At 45.0% G+C, this 18,757-nt stretch overlaps 1 protein-coding gene across 1 annotated transcript in view; it reads left to right on the top strand.

Annotated features, from left to right (window-relative positions):
* Positions 1–16,217, top strand: part of LOC144712828 (uncharacterized) — a 51,540-nt gene extending 35,323 nt beyond the window's left edge. The window contains exons 14-25 of the mRNA XM_078587161.1: positions 5,755–5,825; positions 11,350–11,452; positions 11,734–11,873; positions 12,054–12,212; positions 12,292–12,395; positions 12,569–12,744; positions 12,847–13,036; positions 13,170–13,269; positions 14,786–14,954; positions 15,355–15,437; positions 15,518–15,594; positions 15,714–16,217. Coding sequence (XP_078443287.1) covers positions 5,755–5,825; positions 11,350–11,452; positions 11,734–11,873; positions 12,054–12,212; positions 12,292–12,395; positions 12,569–12,744; positions 12,847–13,036; positions 13,170–13,269; positions 14,786–14,954; positions 15,355–15,437; positions 15,518–15,594; positions 15,714–15,885 — 1,544 coding nt within the window. The 3' untranslated portion in view covers positions 15,886–16,217. The remainder of the gene's footprint in view (positions 1–5,754; positions 5,826–11,349; positions 11,453–11,733; positions 11,874–12,053; positions 12,213–12,291; positions 12,396–12,568; positions 12,745–12,846; positions 13,037–13,169; positions 13,270–14,785; positions 14,955–15,354; positions 15,438–15,517; positions 15,595–15,713) is intronic.
* The last annotated feature ends 2,540 nt before the right edge of the window (positions 16,218–18,757 follow it).

Here is an 18,757-nt window from a genome sequence, read left to right as displayed (position 1 = left end):
CAGAGTTTGCTGAAGGCTTAAAAAATCCTCTACCCGCTGACTAGATAAGATGGCCGCAAAAGTTGGACACCACACTCCATCCCAACACTCTTCTACCAAGGCATATGCCAGTGACGGGCAAGGGCATATAGGCGAGGGAACAGATCATGGAGTCGTCCATGCGACGACCAATTGTCCATCCAAAACCTAAAACCGGCGCCATTCCCCAATTGGGCCCGGAAAAACTCCCTGACCAATGGCCACACCTTCCTCAGCCCTCTCCAAAAAACCGACTCCCCCCTCACATTACGCATCAACTTCTCCCAATCCAAATTGGATCCGTATCTGTCCCTCACCACCTCCTTAATCAAGTCATCCTCTGGTCCCACGATCCGTCTAACCCATTTCGTCAATAGCACCACATTCAGTGTATTTAGGTCAGGCACCCCAAATCCCCCCTGTTTAGTTGATGTGCAGATGTCATTCCATGAAACCAGCGCCATGACACGTCCTTCCCCTGCGTTTGCCCCCTTCCAAAAAAATCTCCGCATGATCCCGCTCAGGCGTTTCTCAACACCCACCGGGATTTTAAACACGGATAAATAAAAAGTTGGAATTGCTGATAATACCGATCGCAGCAGCACTAGTCTCCCCCCTCGCAACAAGACTCTTTGCTTCCAACCCTCCAACCGTCTCTCCACCTTCTCCACCACTGGTTGCCGGTCTGCTTGTTGTAGGCTATCAACAGATAGGGGTAGCCCCAGGTATCTCATAGGCAATGAACCCACTGGTGTTTCAAGCGCACTGGCACACTGGGTCTCCTCCTCCATCGATAGGCCGAAACCCACAAATTCCGATTTTCCTCTGTTGATGTGCAGTCCTGAACAATCTGCGAACACCCGCAAGAGTGCCGCCAAATTCTTGGCCTCTACCGATCCCTCGATGAAGAACAGTGTATCATCGGCATACTGTAACAGAGGGATGCCCAATGGCTGGCTCGGCATCTGAAAACCTCTAATACAACCCCTTCCACATACCAAAGAAGTACTTATGGCTAGTACATCAGCTGCCAGAACAAAAAGCATCGGCGCTAGTGGACACCCTTGTCTGAGCCCTCTCTGCGGTCTGATCCACCCCCCTTCTGGGCTTCCATTTACCAACATGGCAAACGACTGAGACGTCACGCATCGCTTCACCCATTTGATCCATTCCTCCGGGAAACCCCTCCTTCGTAGCGCTGCCCATAGGAACCGCCAATCCAAAGAATCATATGCCTTCGCAAAATCTACCTTCCACATGAACCCCTTGGTCCCATTCTTCTTCCACGAAGCAATAATCTCCCCTGCCATGACTGCACAGTCAACAAGCTGTCTCCCCGGAACAAAAGCAGACTGAAACGGCCCAACCAAGTCCCCAAGTACCCCTTGAAATCGATTAGCCAGTACCTTTGCCACAATGAGATATATGGAGTTGGATAACGATATGGGCCGGTAATCGCCTACATTCTCTGCTCCTTGCCTCTTCGGTAGTAAGAATAAGAAGGATTTGTTTATCCTCTCCATATTTGCTTGAGGGTTCCTAAGCTCCCCCAATGTGGCGATCACATCATCTTTGACCTCACTCCAGAACTCCTTGTAGAAAAACAACGGTATGCCGTCCAGTCCTGGGGCGCCTTCGCCATTCAGCCCTGCCATAGCTGCCCGAACCTCCTCCATATCAAAAGGCCGCACCAGACCATCTCTCTGCCCTTGCGTTAACTGAGACGGCCCTTGGCCCGTCCACCGCCAACTGTTCCGAACCCCCCGCCGTGACATCGAACGAAAGTGCTCCGCCATTGCTCAACCCACTGCCTGTGTCCCTGTAACCCTTTGCGATCCGACCTTCACTGATAATATCTGATTCACTCTCCGTCGTCCATTTGCTACAAGGTGGAAAAACCTCGTGTTTGCATCCCCCTCCTTTAACCATAGCTGCTGGGATCTTTGTCTCCAATCCATTTCCTCCTTCCTATCCTCCTCTGCCACCACACATCTCCACTTCTTTCGCTCCTGAATCTCCGCACCCATTAATGTCCGACCGTCCTCCACCTCATCCAGTTCTCTAATTCTTGTGAGGGCCTCGACTCTCACTTTACATCTCGCCTCCCTTATCCTCCTTCTGTAGCTTTTCAAGTGATCTCTCAACCCATCTATGCGAGTTGCCAATCTGCTCGCCCCTGGCTCCTGCTCCGAATGTGTCCGCCATATGTCCTTTACCTCCTCTTTAAAACCCCCTTCTCGTAACCATGACTTGTCAAATTTAAAGATAGGAGGAAGGAAGACAGAAGAAGAAGATGAGGAGTTAGAATAGCGTAGGGCTCAAGAAATCATGATTGTTCCATCCAGGAGTTCATACCCTAAGATAAATGGCTACAAGTGCTCATGTCAAGGAAACATCAAATGATCAATCATCCAAAAGACATCCTAATTGCGTAATAAGGGGTATCTATAACCACAAGATTGTTACGGATTGGTTATTTTTCCCTCCAAAGGCTCAGTCGTTGACTGAACCATGTTGATCAGGTCTGCTGTGATGAGTCCATACCAGGAGTCTGACTATAACTCACTTGCTAAGATCTCTTTGTAAGAAGTCATTTTTTATGGAAAATTCCTGTATAAATAGATTATGCTCTAGAAACTGTTTCTGGAAACCACAGAACCTTATACCCTCTTTCTGGTGTTCATGACTACTAGTGGTAGGCCTCTGCCTGTTGACACCATGAGTCTCGACCATTGGTGGAAGAATCTCTCCCTTCTGTCGCGCAGTCTCAAAGCTACCCCTCATTGTCAATAAGCACCTTGAAGGAATGACGATGAGGTTTCTATGTATGGCTCAGGGTTGGAAAAGAGGAGGGGGATGGCCGCAGTATCTTCCCACACAATTTGCCGACCACCCAAACCCGGTGGGCCTAGGGGTGTTGTAACTACATGATATGAACCTCACCCTTCCGGCCAAATGGGTTGGTGGACTTATGGGACCAGAGGAGGACGTGGCTTTAAAGGTCTTGAAGTATAGTGATCTATTATGGATGGACTGGGAGTGGTGTGTGTCTGGTAGAGGGACATCTGCATCATGGCAGCTGCTGAGGCAGGTATTCCCCAGAATTTTTCTCCGCCAAGCTGGGAGACAGTTCCGCTTTCTGCTATTGGTTGGAATAGTGGTCAGCTTGGGGGCCCCAATGAAGATTCCATGTTAATTTACCATTGCGAGAATCACGTAAGCCATGGATTGGGACTGTTGGGATGGCATGTGGAATCCTCCTTTCTTTGGCAACTTGTCAGCCTAAAATGTGGAGAATTATCAGAGGAGGCTGCAGTCCCTACTACATTTGAGACCTGCAAATAGGTCATCAGATGGGTGGATGTGGTCGGGATATTCTTCTCCATCAGAGGTGTATGCGAGTGGATCAGACACACACAACCAGTGGTGGAATTGTCGAACATCAGTGCTCGCCATGTCATATAGAAGCTAAAGATCCCCCTAAAAGTATAGTTGGTTAGTTGGCAGCTCCTTCGGCAAAGGTTGGTGATGCAGGCCTTCATGAAAAGATGGCCCCCAGAAGCCTGGTAGCATTGCTATATGCTGGGGGGGTAAAGAAGACTGCTCTGATCTTTCCTCGGAATGCCCATTTACTTGGGCAGAGTGGGCCCAGCCAGTCTACTACTGGAGTGGATGTCTTCTCAGAGGAGACCTTCTGGGATGCTCTATGGGACGGGGTGTCCAGGGGGTTGGAGGAGCAGGGACGACTCTATGCAGTGATCTTGGCAACATGGCTGCATCACAGTAAGGTTATTTTCAAAGGGTGGGAGGTGTTGTTGGTCAGTATAGTGCACGATATGGAGAGTTGGTCTCAGTTTGGTTTAGAGGGAGGTGAGGGGAAGGTGTGGACCCCTTTGGGTCTAGTGTGTGCTTATCATTTCTAGTTATTAATCATACAGGGAGGATCACTGATCTTAGGTAACCTTCTTTTTTCCAAAAAAATTAGTCCACGGATTGGATTTAATTGGTCCGTTATCACTTAAAGGTCATGTTGCGTTTAAATTTTACCGTTTTACCCACAAACCCATATAATTGTGTGTGTGTCCATGTACAATTTATTTGTACCATTATAGTGAAGTCAGAATAACCCTGACGGTTAGAAGATTGAATAACTGTGTATAAATTAAGGCATAGATGGTTCGTATTTGCTCCTCTACTTCCTGTTTCTCTTCCCCCTTGCTCCCAAAGCTTCTCTCCTATGGCGACCTGGCGACCCTGGAATTGTTTCAGCTCATGGAGGTTTCTTTTCTGTTTGGAGTCCTCTCCTCCTCACTCAACATTCTATAATCCATCAGGTCATCTATTAGCAGGGTGGTCATCTGTGCACTAACATGTTTTCCTCGTATCAGTTCTGACCAATCTCTAGGGTTTTTAGCAATACTATAAGATAGTACACAGAAACATGCCAGCAAATCTGATGAGGTAGACTACAAAGGGTCCCAGATGAATGAAGGATTAAACAATCTTGCCAGTAATCATTTTCTTTTGATAGCATCCTAAACGTATGAGTTATTGAAGTATGAGGTCTCAATGAGGGTTTAACCATGAAGTATGAAAAAGGGCTCAACAGAATCCCTTGAACAAACAGAACAGACATGCGAATTCAAATGAGACCAACACTGGATCAGGACGACCAGAGCCTATCTAAAGACTCCTTGACCGCCATTCAAGATCAAGAATTTTCAACTGTGTAGCTGCAGCAAGGCTGGAGCTCGGAGATCCTCCCTCTCCATTGATGTGTAACCTATTTGCCAAAGCGTTGACATCTATCTATTGTTCTCTCTTCCTTCTTGAACATCGACTATTTGGGGACGAATTCACATATTTTCTTGAAGTCTACTCTCGAAGGTTTGGATCTAGAATTGACTACTCATTCAAAGACTTATCATAGTCCTTGTTGCTCCTGGGCATCACAGATTTTATGGACAGCAGACTTGTACAGACAGAGTAGACACTTCTTTATTTCACACATTATTGTCCCTTCAACTATCATACAAATAATACAAAAAATGGATGCTGAAAAGAGGTTACAGCTTTAACATTTCATAGACATCATTGCAAGGCAGTGCATTGTGCCATATAGACTTAGTTATGGGGCTGTGTAGCAGATTTAATAGGTGAGATGATGCCTATCAGCTTACAATTAAATAAGTGGGCTTAGAGGCTTCAGTGTACCCTCTCACGTTTCCCTGAAGTATTTTCTGACTCGATACCCTTTTTTAAATTAATTCTAGTTGGAAATCTGGATGATATGTCTTTTGCCTTTTGTGAATTTTCGTCTTTGGTTGTGAGCCTAAATAAAATATCTTTCGTCACATTACTTATGGAAGGGTAAGGGGGAGACGGCAGTGGAAGGCATCATGGTGGAGAGTGATCACTGCTAGGGCCTTCCAGAGGGAGCAGAGTCTCAAACCCCCACCTTACCGCTGCTGTTCTCCTGCCCCATCCCCGTTTCAGATCTCATCTCAATCATAAACTTAACCTCCCCTCTATGGAAATGTGGATGTGAGATATCATTCCCGTTTTGCTGTTTTTGGGTTGGATGATTATTTTTTTCTTTTGTTTTATGGGAATAATCGGGATCTGTCAGTTGGTGTCCTTACAGCCTAATATAATTTTTATGTCCATTTAGATGTTACCGCTACCATTTAATCCTCTCTTGTGATTCTTATTCTTCGTTCTTGGGGATTTCATCAGAAGCATCTGAAGAAGAAGTTGAGGATCAGCTGCAAGAGGCCATTCGCGAAAGATTCTCTGTATTTGGTGATGTAAGATTGAATTCTGTTCTCCTATTGACCAGGCATTTTATTTTACTAATAAGAAGAACGTGAAACCTATCTAGTGGGCGGGGATAGGTTTTTGGGTTCTTCTCGACTGTTGAATTCTCAGCCGTTGAGGACAGTTTTCTCAGCTATTGGATTCTTACTAAGTAGCACGGCTCTTCTTGAACCCTGCTCAGTAGTATCTGTAAACAAGAAAAGAACAATTCTTGATAACAAATGAAAGAGATTACAGGGTTTTATAGGAAGCCCTAATGGGCTGACTAGAGAGGGCCCTTAATGGGCTAACAAGAGAGAGAAAATAAAGACATGTAATATTCAGATCAACACTCCCCCCCCTCAAGCTGGAGCGTGGATGTTATCCACACCCAGCTTGGAACAGAGCTCCTCAAACTTAGGGGCATGAAGCCCTTTGGTGAAGATATCTGCAAGCTGTTCAGCGGACGGAACATAAGGCGTGCAAAAATCTCCCGATTCAAGCTTCTCTTTGATGAAATGGCGATCGATCTCGATGTGCTTTGTACGGTCATGCTGAACGGGGTCATGAGCAATGCTAATCGCCGATTTGTTGTCGCAAAACAGCTGGACAGGAGAGGGAACTGGACACCGTAGCTCACGAAGAAGCTGGGTAATCCAAAGTGCTTCACACAGACCATGCGCAAGGGCACGGAACTCCGCTTCAGCACTCGATCGAGAGACCACTTTCTGCTTCTTGCTCCTCCAAGTAATCAGATTGCCGCCCAAGAAGGTGCAATACCCAGATGTGGACCGACGATCAACCACAGAGCCGGCATAATCTGCATCGGTGTAGACTTCAAGACGCAGGCCGGTATGGCGACGAAACAATAATCCACGGCCAATGGTGCCCTTCAGGAAACGGAGGAGATGATGAGCAGCATGAAAATGGCTCATGCGAGGAGTTTGCATGAACTGACTCAGAACACCCACTGAATATGCAATGTCCGAGCGAGTGTGGGTGAGATAAAGCAGTTTTCCCACAAGTCTTCTATATGGGCCAGGCTCAGCAAGCTCCTCATCCGCATCGGCACCAAGTCGATGGTTCGCATCAATCGATGTCGAAGCAGGCTTGGCGTCCTCCTTTCCAAGCTCACAGAGAAGGTCCACCGTATACTTTCTCTGACAAATAAAGATCCCGCTGGAAGAATAGGCCACCTCTATGCCAAGAAAGTACCTCAACGGGCCAAGATGGCGAATAGCAAATTCCGACGAGAGATACATAGCCAGCTCAGTAATGGTCATCGTATCATCACCCGTAATAATGATGTCATCCACGTACACAAGAAGAATAGCGACTCCCCCTGACGTGGAATGGCGGTAGAAAAGGGTGTGATCGCCATTACACTGACGGTATCCACGACGCTGCATGGCCGTCGTGAAACGACCAAACCAGGCACGAGGAGATTGCTTCAAGCCATATAATGCTTTCTTCAGGCGACAGACAACAGACTGCGGAGACGATGGCACTAAGGAAGTGTAGCCAGGAGGTAATGCCATGTAGATCTCCTCAGTCAACTCTCCATGCAGAAAAGCATTCTTCACATCATATTGTTGCAAAATCCAGCCCGATCCGCAGCAAGGGCCAATAAGATCCGCACAGTATTCAGCTTGGCGGCGGAGCAAAGGTCTCCTGATAATCAATGCCATGTTTCTGAGTGAACCCTTGTGCCACAACCGGGCTTTGTGGCGCTCAATAGAACCGTCAGAATTATGCTTCACAGCATACACCCAACGGCTACCCACGAGATGCTTCCGGGTAGAGGAACCAGATCCCACGTTTCATTGTGAGCAAGAGCCTGAAGTTCTTCCGCCATGGCCTGACGCCAATGCGGAAATGAAAGGGCAATGTCCACCGTCTTGGGAAGGGAAGTGGCATCAAGGGAGGTGAGAAGGGCATGATAAGAGGGTGAGAGGCGATGAGAGGAGATAGATTCCGCCAACGGATAGAGGGGAGAGGAACGGGAAGAGGGCAGCACGGCTAATGAGGAGGTGGCAGGAGGGGTGGAGGTTGAGGTAGACGGGGCAGCAGGAGACGAAGAAGGAAGCCGAGGCTTGCGACGAGCAAGGGTAATACCATAGCGTTTTTCAGGCGGGCAGCGACGGATAGGGAGCGGAGGAATCGAAGAAGGTGCAGCAGAAGGGTCGAGCGCAGGAGCAGATACTGGAGGAGGCTCCACAGGAGGGACTGAGACGGCGGCCGGAGGCGGGTCGGGAGGCACAATTGCTGGAGGAGCAACAGGCAGAGACACGTCGGGCGGGGCCAGTGAAGAGGGACGAGGGACGAGGATGAGGAATTCGAGTGGATCGGAGGGAGATGGGGACGATGAGGGTTCAGGAGAGGAGGAGGAATAGTAGGGAAGCAATTCATCAAACGTGGCATCTTTGGTGACGACGAACCGACGAGAGGGTGGATGATAGCATAAATAGCCCTTTTGGGTGGAAGAATAGCCAACAAACACACACTTGATAGCACGGGGATCCAGTTTATCACGACCAAGTTGGTGGTTGGGCGCATAGCATACACATCCAAATACACGAGGAGTAAGATGAGTTCGGAGAGAGAGAGTTGGAAAGGAATGCTGAAGACGGTCAATGGGAGTGGAGTAGTCAAGCACTCGAGATGGAAGGCGATTAAGATGGATGGCGGTGGAGACAGCTTCCCCCCAAAAATACTTGGGCACATGCATATGGAAGAGAAGGCTCCGAGTCATTTCAAAGATGTGACGGAATTTTCTTTCGGCAACGCCATTTTGCTGTGGTGTATAGGGACAAGAAGTTTCATGGATAATGCCTTTGTCTTGGAAGAAGGTGCTTAACGTGGTGTTAACGTAGTCTTTAACATTGTCGGAGCGGAAGCGACGAATGGATATAGAGAATTGAGTTTGGATAAGGGAGTAAAATTGAGGAATGACACGAGATATCTCCGATTTGTTCTTCAAGAAATATGCCCACGTGAATCGAGTAGCGTCGTCAATAAAGATGCATAACCACCGAGAACCGGAAGTACTATGAATGGGGAAGGCCCCACACATCGGTGTGAATAAGGGAGAATGGGGTCAAGAATGAGAAGACGAGATAGGATACGTGGTACGATGATGTTTGGCAATTCGACAAGCAGTACAAACAAACGGTCCACAGAATGGCCTTGAAAGAGTTTAGGAAAGAGACGATAAAGAGTAGCAAAGAAGGATGGCCGAGACGTCAATGAAGAAGCCACACGCTCGTGGAAGCCGAAGGGAAACTGCCGCAGCAGCAAAAGCAAGAGAACTCGAACAAGGCGAACAAGATAGAGCCCTCATGCTCCTCAGCAATGGAAATCGTCCTCCCGACACCTTATCACGATAAAAACATGAATTAGGAGAGAAGGTAAGGTCTTGTTTCAAGTCGCGAACAAGGCTAGATAGGAGAGAAAATGATGAGTAAGGCGAGGAACATGAAGAACTTTAGATAGATGCATAGAAGAGGAAAGGACCACCGACCAATACCCGCCACGGTGAGAAGATCGCCGGAGGCTGTTTTAACTTTGGAGGAGCCAGAAAGCGGGTGCATAAGTTTGAAAGGCTCGGGGATTTGGGGTGATGTGGGCGGGGTCACCTGAATCAAGAAGCCAAGTGGAGGAGGAAAAAGAATGGCCAGGAGGGGATGTAGGTGTGGGAAGACTGGTGGACATACCTGCGTGGGCCAAGGAGCATGAGCCCACGACTGGAAGATCAAGCAAGCGGCGTAGACGCTCCATCTCTTCCGGAGTGAAGCTAGCGGGCGAGGCACTAGTCGGGAGAAGACCGTACAGCATAGGCACTTGACCGGGGCACGGGCGAAGGCGGCTGCAGCAATGTTGCTCGGTTGTGCGCGTTTCCGTTGAAGCTTGTAGCACGTCTCCTTAGAGTGACCTCGCTTCTTGCAGTAATTGCAAAACAGCAAAGGATCACCCTTTGGAGAATCCTCCGTCCGAGCCGTCGGACCACGTGGCAAAGAGCCGGGTGGTGGAGTCGACGATGGGCGTGCAGACGAAGAGGAATGAGCTACAAGTGCCGAAGCGGGATTCTTCAACCCGCACACTGTGGAGCGCATCCTTGAAGGTAGGACCAGTCTCCCGATGAATAAGCTGAGCCCGTACAACTTCATATTCCGGGTTCAGTCCCATAAGAAACTGGAAAACCCGAAGTTGAAGAGTATATTGGCGGTCCACCGAATGGGGGTCGGGCGGCATGTAGTAGTCAATTTCATTCCACAACGAAATGAGCTCCGTACTGTACTCCATGATAGACCGGTCCCCTTGACGCAGGTTAGCGACCCGATGTACTAATTCGTACAGAGTCGCAATGTTGTGCTTCTTGGAGTGGCTCTCAAGTGCTGCTTCCCAGACCGCCCGAGCCGACTCTAGAGACATGAATTCACCTTTAACACTAGGTGAAATACTGTCCAAGAGCCAACGATGAACTACCCCCTCAACGTCCAGCCAGTCATAATACTTGGGATCGGTCCGGGAAGGTCCGTCTTCTAGAAGATGGCGCATGAGACGCCCATTTAAAGTTATCTGGACGTACTGGCGCCATTGCAGGAGATTGAATCCAGTAAACATACCATCCGGAGGCATCCGAGGCAAAGAGGATGGTCCAGAGGAGGACGACCAATTCCCGGGCTCGAGAGGCACCGCAGATGCATGTGGCGTAGATACCGGCGTCGAGTCTGGCATAACAGTAGAGGTCTGGGCTTCAACCGGGTTCATCATGATGAAAGCAGAGTAGACCACAGTCAGAAGGCGCCGGAACGACGAGAAGCCGGGACTGCAGGCGCCGAGACGTCGGGCGTCGGGACGGTGGGAGCTGGGACGGCGGGTGCTGGGACGTCGGGCGCCGGGATGTCGGGCGCCGGGACGGCGGGCGCGGGCAGCGGCGCGGGGCGACGGTCGCTGGGGGCGGCGCTGGGCAACGATCGCGGGACGTCGGTCGCGAAGCGGCGCGAGCCGGGCGGCGCGAGCCGGAGCGCGAGCCGGCGCGAGCGAGGGCGCGAGCCGGGCGGCGCGAGCCGAGGGCGCGAGCCAGGCGGGCCGGACGGCGGGCGCGGAGCGGAAGACGCTGGGACGGCGGATGTCAGAATGGCGAGCGCCTGGGAGGCCCGGAGCGAGACGGCGAGAGACCGGAGCGCGAGATCAGGCGGTCGTGAGAACCGCCGAAGATCGGAGCGCAAGGTTGAGCCCAGGAAACCCAGATTAGGGTTAGGGTTAGGGCTCTGATACCACGTAAACAAGAAAAGAACAATTCTTGATAACAAATGAAAGAGATTACAGGGTTTTATAGGAAGCCCTAATGGGCTGACTAGAGAGGGCCCTTAATGGGCTAACAAGAGAGAGAAAATAAAGACATGTAATACTCAGATCAACAGTATCTATTTCTGTTTGGTCTGCCTCTCAAAAGCATCCTAGTTTCTATTATCTTTGGGTTTCAATCTGTTTTCATTGGCTAATGGAATTTTGGGTTATATCTTGTCACAGGATCATCAAGCTATTGACATACTCCTCGCTGAGATTGATGTTTATGAGTTTTTCGCTTTCAAACACTGCAAGGGCCGAAAGGTGAAACTTGCTCTTTGTGAAGGTAAGTCATTTTAACACTTGAAAGCAGTTTGAACATAATCTTGAATGACTCTTTTTTCTTATTAATAGCCTAGTTGTATTTTTAAGAAATACTAATATCGTTCCATTTTTTTTAATAAAACGCGCATTATTCCATTTGTGGTCCAACTTCGTTGATTACTTTACATTGGATTATAAGCTTTTAGATCAGTCTATTCGACCTCTTTGTATTTTTATATGAAAATTGTGTATCTTTCTCCCTTTGGAGAAGCACCACATTTCATTTGCATATGCTGTCTTCAGAACTTGATGAGAGGATGAAGGACTTGAAGAATGAGCTGAAAACATACGACGGTGAAGAGCATAACGAGACCAACAAGAAAAAGGCATTGGAAGCCTTAAGAAGGATGGAGAACTGGAATTTATTCAGCGATGCCTATGAGGTATTGTTCTCTTTGATTCCGGCAAAAACATTGAGTCTTTGGGAACGCATGGCGTGATGTTTGGTTCTTCATTGTACTAGTATTGACTGACGATTGAGTTTTTGTTTACTTCACAAAAAATCTGAGAAGAATGGTTCCGATGTCAGATCTTAATCTTTTTGTTTTATTGCATGGTTATAGGGTGTTCAGAACTACACTGTTGCACGTGATTCATTTCTGGCTCAACTTGGGGCAACCTTGAGGGGTTTCATGAGTCATGTAATTGCGCCATCTGTTTCCGACGGGGCCTACCACTTCTACCATAAGTTATCGTTCCAACTATATTTCATCACTCAAGAGGTAACCCTTTGTCTGCTTTGCGCTGAGGGGATCCTGTTGCATTGTCATTCTATCAATTTCATTTATGCTGTCGTTTCAGAAAATAAGAGATGTCAAGCAGCTGCCGGTGAACCTCGTCGCTCTTAAGGAAGGTCTCTCATCTCTAAGGGTGCCCTCTCAGGAAGTGCTGTTTAGCACAAAGTTGTATGTTCCGATCTTTTGTTAGGTCTATTATGACATATTTCTCCAATTTCAGGACCAAAATATGTTTTAGTTTTCTGAAGTAATTTACCTCCAATGGTATTACAGTTCTAGAAAAATATCTGATTTGCTTGAAAAAAATTGATGCGACAATGACACTTGTTCATCTTTGTTAGATTGGCGCTGTCAGAAAATCCTCCTTTGGCGATGGCATTTGCTGTGGCACGTCGGGCGGCTGCTGTGCCTCTTTTACTTGTTAATGGAACCTACAGGACAACTGTTCGTTCATATTTTGATTCTAATACACTCCAATTTCAGCTGCGGAGATTAAATGATAATGGATCGCTGAAAGGTACCCTGTGGTCAATGTAGAGAAAAGATAGTTCACCACTTCCACTCATTCAACAAGTGTTGGCATTGTGTTGACGCTTGCATGCTGGTTGATTTGTTTCAGGAAAGCATGCTGATAGTCATTCAGTGCTCGAAGTTCCTATCTTCTGGTTCATACATAGCGATCCTTTGTTTGTGGATAAACATTACCAGGCAAAGGGCCTGTCTGACATGGTCATCGTCGTCCAGTCAGATTTATCCTCGTGGGAAAGTCATTTTCAATGCAATAATCGTCCACTTTTGTGGGACTTGAGGTTAGCTGTACTATTCTGTTTTCTCTTCATTTCTCCCTTTGTGAGATTTGAGGTTAAGATTTCTGTTGTTGTGCCAATATCTTTAATTACCATATCTTCTTTTAATGTGTGTGTACTTGGGTTAATGTTGCAGGATGCCCATAAAAGCTGCAATTGCTGCGACCGCTGAGCATATTTCTGGACTTCTTCCTCCTCACTTGGTCTACAGCCCTGCCCATGAAACTGCTGTTGAGGTATTATTCTGCGGAGTGATTATAGACTTTTTATCTGCTGAATCTCTTTTGACCATTGCTTAAGCGTGTCCAGGCAATAATTTCCTGCCACATTTATGATGAAGGCAACCAAGTACTGTTTAGAATTTGTTATTGGGTTACCTGTGGGTCTCTTGTATTATGCTATCAGTCAATATGTTCTTCAATAGTATTTCTTGAGCACTGGCCTACACCTTCACGTCCCTGTGTCCGTCAGTCTTCTCTCTTTCCTATTCCCTTGTGAATGGTATTCAGATTTATGGGAAGTTATCCTGTTTCTGAGTTTTATGTTATATTGGTTGTAAGTGAGCAGGTTTACTTAAATCATAATGGGCCCTCGCATATTGTAACCCGTATTTTTGCCAATAACCTCTCCTGAATGAACGACTCTTTCCTCTCAAACCCCAGAAATGGAAGGATACTGCAAAATATGCATCTGCAGAGTCTAACAGTATTCCTTAGCCAGTGAATGTCACCCCTGGACATACTAAGGTCCTGCAATTTTCTATTTGTCGTTCGGAAATCCCTCATTTGGCATTTACTATTTTGTCATCCGCGTCCATCCACCAAATCAGTATGTTTGCAGGTATATTTTTTATAGTTATTTGCATGGTTCAAGGTATAGTAGTTTTCATAGTCAATGATGATCCTCTGTGATGTCACTGTTGACGTTGAATTTGACAGATTTTTGGGTGATTACAGATGACATTGGTGGTGTTTAACCATTGAGGGTTGTGACAATGACAGGTCTCAGACTTGATTCCATCCCTAACGTCAGCCTTCTCCTTTGTAGAATTCTAAATAAAAAAATGACTGATGGTCAGTGCCATTAGCATCAACTGCCCCACTTAACTATGACGATGATGTAGGAAAGTAAACAGTGACTATGGCATTGATGCCAGTTGGTGTTGACATCGTTGTCAGCAAAGCGTCTACCAATCCCAACGTCAACTTCACATATCAACGTTGTAGGGATGTGTCAAATCCTAACATAGAGTAGAATGGTGAGCATCACTGGATGATGTGAATGCCTTAACTTAAAGTGTAATCAGATGACAAAGTGTCAAAGTGGAAGGACGGTGCAATGGCTTGGCTTTAGATTATCACATGAAGTGACATGCCAACATGTTCGATTACACAATTAGGGTCATTCATGGAATTTCTTATTCAGAGAAATTGCATCTTCTCCTTATGAGTACAGGTTGGTGCACTGACAGACAAACAAACTATATGCATAGTGACTTGTAATTTGATTTCTGAGATCACATATCATGTTCTTTTGTATTTAATACCTTAGATTTGGTGTTTCTGAATGCTCTATTGGCCGTCTGTGTTTATTATGCCCTTTCACTTTTGTTGGCCTTATAAGACAGGGTAATCATTGATAGACTACTGGCTACTTGGTTCACGATGTTGCGCAATATTCCATTTCTCTGTTTAATTTAGAGAAGTTATCTCATCATTGTTTCAGATTTACTCATTGGATGATTTTTCGCAGGATTGGATTTGGTCTGTCGGATGTAATCCCCTTTCCATAACATCTCAAGGGTGGCAGATCTCAGGGTTCCAGTCTGATGCGATTTCTCGTAACTACATCACCACTACTCTCGAAGAATCTATTCAGGCTGTCAATGAAGCAGTCCATCTTCTCTTGTCGGAGCGTACGAGTATCCTTGACTTCTTTATGTGCATCTTCTTTCAATTATATACCTTTCGGCTATGTTCACCCCATGCGGTGAAAGTAGTATAGCCAATGAAATGATCTTGCGAGATTTCCCTTCTTCTGTTATCTTACACAAAGGTAAGGCACTAGCATGTCTCCCCCTGCATTTTCTAAGTCAATATTCTGTGTCCACTTTTGCGCTTTTATTCTTATTTGCTTCGTTATTTTTGGCAATTTAGCCGTTTTATTTCAAGGTCACCATTGAGAAGTTAAATTTGCATCCTGTCACTTTTATCTTTACATTCGTGGAAGTTATTTCAATAAATACCAAGAGATAGGAGTGTGACCCCGGAAGTCTAGTAATGAAGTTGCGAACGTTGCTTGCACTTGACTGTAGAAATCAGCTAAGAAGGGTTTCAAGGTATTCCTACCGATGCAGCGAGATATAGTTGAAAAGTACAATTCGATTGTCGATCTATGGAGAAGAGTAAGCAAAAAAGATTTGCTTTTACCCCCTAAACGAGCCATTTTGGCTGATCGCCTTCATCAATTTGTCTTCTTTTCCAGATTTCATCTGTTTCTGCTGGGCTGCGATTCGGTGATGCTTTGAGACTTTTGAACATGCTGGATGAGACGTCAAAAAGGTGTGATTTATTCAGTCGGTCCTGCTATCTGACAAAAAATGAATGGCCTCACCATTCATTTTCCTTGGGGTTTTTAATGTCTTTTTTTTTCTTATAAATCGCACCTTTTTCTGATGCAGCTTCAAAGAGTCAGTGCAGACGGCCGTTGCACAGCTGCACCCTATCCACTGCACGCGAGAGAGGAAGGTTCAAGTGGAGTTTGACATGACAACTATCCCCGCCTTCTTTGTGGTGGCTGCTATTCTATGGTTTGTGCTACGCCCCAGGCGCCCCAAGGCCAAGATCAACTAGCACCGCTTCTCTTTCATTGCACAGAGAGAGAGATAGAGAAGAGAGAGGTAGAGCAGTGGAGAGTAATGGATTGAGAGAGAGAGTGGGAGAACAACCTGATGGAATCACAGCAATAGTTCTTTGACTTATGGTTGTTATGACTTTGACAATGCCTGCACCTGAGTCGTTGCTGGCATGGGTCCTATGGCTGCAGTTTGAGGGATTTGATGAGACATTTGCAGGGCTTTATAAGTCAACATGATGTATGACAAACAACTTATACTCAAAGGTTTCTGACTGGAGAGTGAACACGGGTTGTAATCTGTCTTGTCTTTGTCAGTTGGTTTTTGCTATGAGAATGGCATCAAGTGGTGTTCAACTCATCAAACTCAGTACATACATTTAAGATGAGACGTTGATGATTCAAACAAATATTGGTCTTCAGATTAACCTTTCAGATTAACAGAAATTTTTTTGATACTAGTCCAAGACGGGAAATCTAAATGATGAAATTCATCAGTATATTTTAGTAGAATAGTTGCAATAGCTGGGATGGCTGCAGGCGGGAAGACTTCATCCATGTCTGTTTATTTTTGTAAGTGAAGTTTCCTACAATTTCCCTATCGATTATATTTGCAAGACGAGAGCAATTCATGATGCTATGATAGCTAATCATGAGCTGACCCATCTTAGATTTTTTTAGTTGAAGAGGAGAAGTGGATCAATAGAAAAAAAAGGATGGATTAAAATTGCAATAAATTCAATCACAAAGAACAAGAAAAAAGGGACTCATGTCAGGACTAGGGAATGTCTGTCTGATATCTGGTATCAGACATTCGATATCCGATATCTGGAAAAAATTGGGACGCTGTCTGATATCAGATATTGGATATCAGACGGATTTCGTTTGGCAGGTGAAAATGGATATCGGGGACGGATATTGAATGGGTAAGGACAAGATGGATATTGGATTTCAATATTGGGATCTTGAAACCGGTATCAGGATATCGATATCCGGTATCAAGAAAAAATAAATAATTATCATGATTTCAGATGATTTACATTAACATAGACAACTGTTTTTACTATATTGTTATCTCGTTTTATATATACACCTCAAACTTTTTGTTTTCTAAAATATGGGATAGTAGGATTCAGCGTCCAATTTTAAACTCCTAATCATATTGTCCCATATGGAAGAAAATAAGAATTTTGAGTTAACAAATATAGTTAATTATTATTTAATTCATGTATATTTACTATATTAGTGGCTCGTATAATACATATACCTTACAATTTTTGTTTTCTTCCATATAGGATAATAGGATTCGGATATTAATCTTGAACTCTGAATCCTATTATCCTATATGGAAGAAAATTAAAATTTTGAGCTGTATATATTTAACGACCTAATATATTATTCAGAAAGCTCTACGATTACCTGCTAGCCCACAGATGTCGTCTCCAAACTTTGCCATGATGACAGCTACAACGAATTATATTTATTTTTACAACCTTCCTATGTTGGATATCGAAATCCGATATCCAACTCTGATATCGTCATCCTTCATGATAGACAGAGGCGGATGACGACATCAAGATGGATCTCGATATTGGATATCAGTACTGTAGCAACCGATATTCGATATCATCATCCGATATTCGATAATATCATCCAACATCTGGATATCAGAAAAAACGGATACTGGAAATTTAATATCTGGTATCCGGTACAGCATCCGTCTCGATACCATAATCCGATGTCAGTATGGGGATGGGCGATCCCTAGTCAGGACTCAATAAGCAATAAATGGCTTAAAAGTAAAAAATGGCACCTATACATGTCATATTACATTTGACATAAGAGAAATTTAGTGATGTGGCAGGCACAAACTGCGTCGCCAGATGTTGCCACATTGTGGTTCTAATATCTTGTGGTTCTAATATATTTTGCTAAATGACATGTTGACAGATGTCACTTGGTGAAATTAAACTTGTAAATGTGGTGTGTAGCAATGTTTATTTAATTTTACTCTTTGAATTAATTTCTTTTGTCTTATTATATGTGGGAAAACGTGGGTGTATCGAATTCTTAGATCAAAGATAGTGCAACAAATCTGCTCCAACCATTGTGTTGGAGGTTGGGGGGAGTAAAGGAACAAAACCTGATATGATGCAGTGACTATGGTGACAAGCAAAAATAATATTTTTAAATGAAAGCAGGGGCCAGGATTGATCCAACTTCAATCTATGATATCTGATGATACAGAAGGCTGATCAAGAATAATTTTATGTGGCTAAGATGAGGTGCCAATCATCAGCAAAGTGTTGTGCTTTTGGCTGAATATAAGGACCTAGGGTAAGTATTCTAGCCTTAAATTGTCTCATCTTCATCATCATTATTAGGTTAGATCTTTCTTATCATATTTTCCCATCTTATTCTATCTTCGTCATCCCCTCTTAACACTCCTTAACACTCATTAATGTTTGCTTCCAATTAGACATCTACAGTTACTTGAATCTATTTATCCACATTCTCATCCCCTGATCATCACTTTTCTTTATCCTCTATCTCTCTCTCACTCATTTTCCTTCTCTGATCACTACTTTATGTCCGTTATTCACAGTATTTTTCCTCTCACTCTTAATAAATATTAACTATCACCTTCTCACCTTGCCATTTCCCAAGTCACACAATCTCGTATTTTACATGTATCTTATCTCATAACTTTAACTACCATTTACGAAGTTTCAAGTCCCTACTCAATGTTCCATATGGAGAAGATCCATAATAATCACTAGTTATGTTTATTTCAATGAATACAAGGTTTTATAAAATTATTGATTGAGCGCACAAGACAACACCATCATAAAGTAAAATTGTGTTTTGAGA

The sequence above is a fragment of the Wolffia australiana genome, chromosome 15 (genome assembly GCF_029677425.1).
Source record: "Wolffia australiana isolate 7733 chromosome 15, ASM2967742v1".
In the NCBI taxonomy this organism is placed as follows: domain Eukaryota; kingdom Viridiplantae; phylum Streptophyta; class Magnoliopsida; order Alismatales; family Araceae; genus Wolffia; species Wolffia australiana.
Note: the sequence above shows the minus strand (reverse complement) of the source record. Positions and strands in the feature narration are given on the sequence as shown.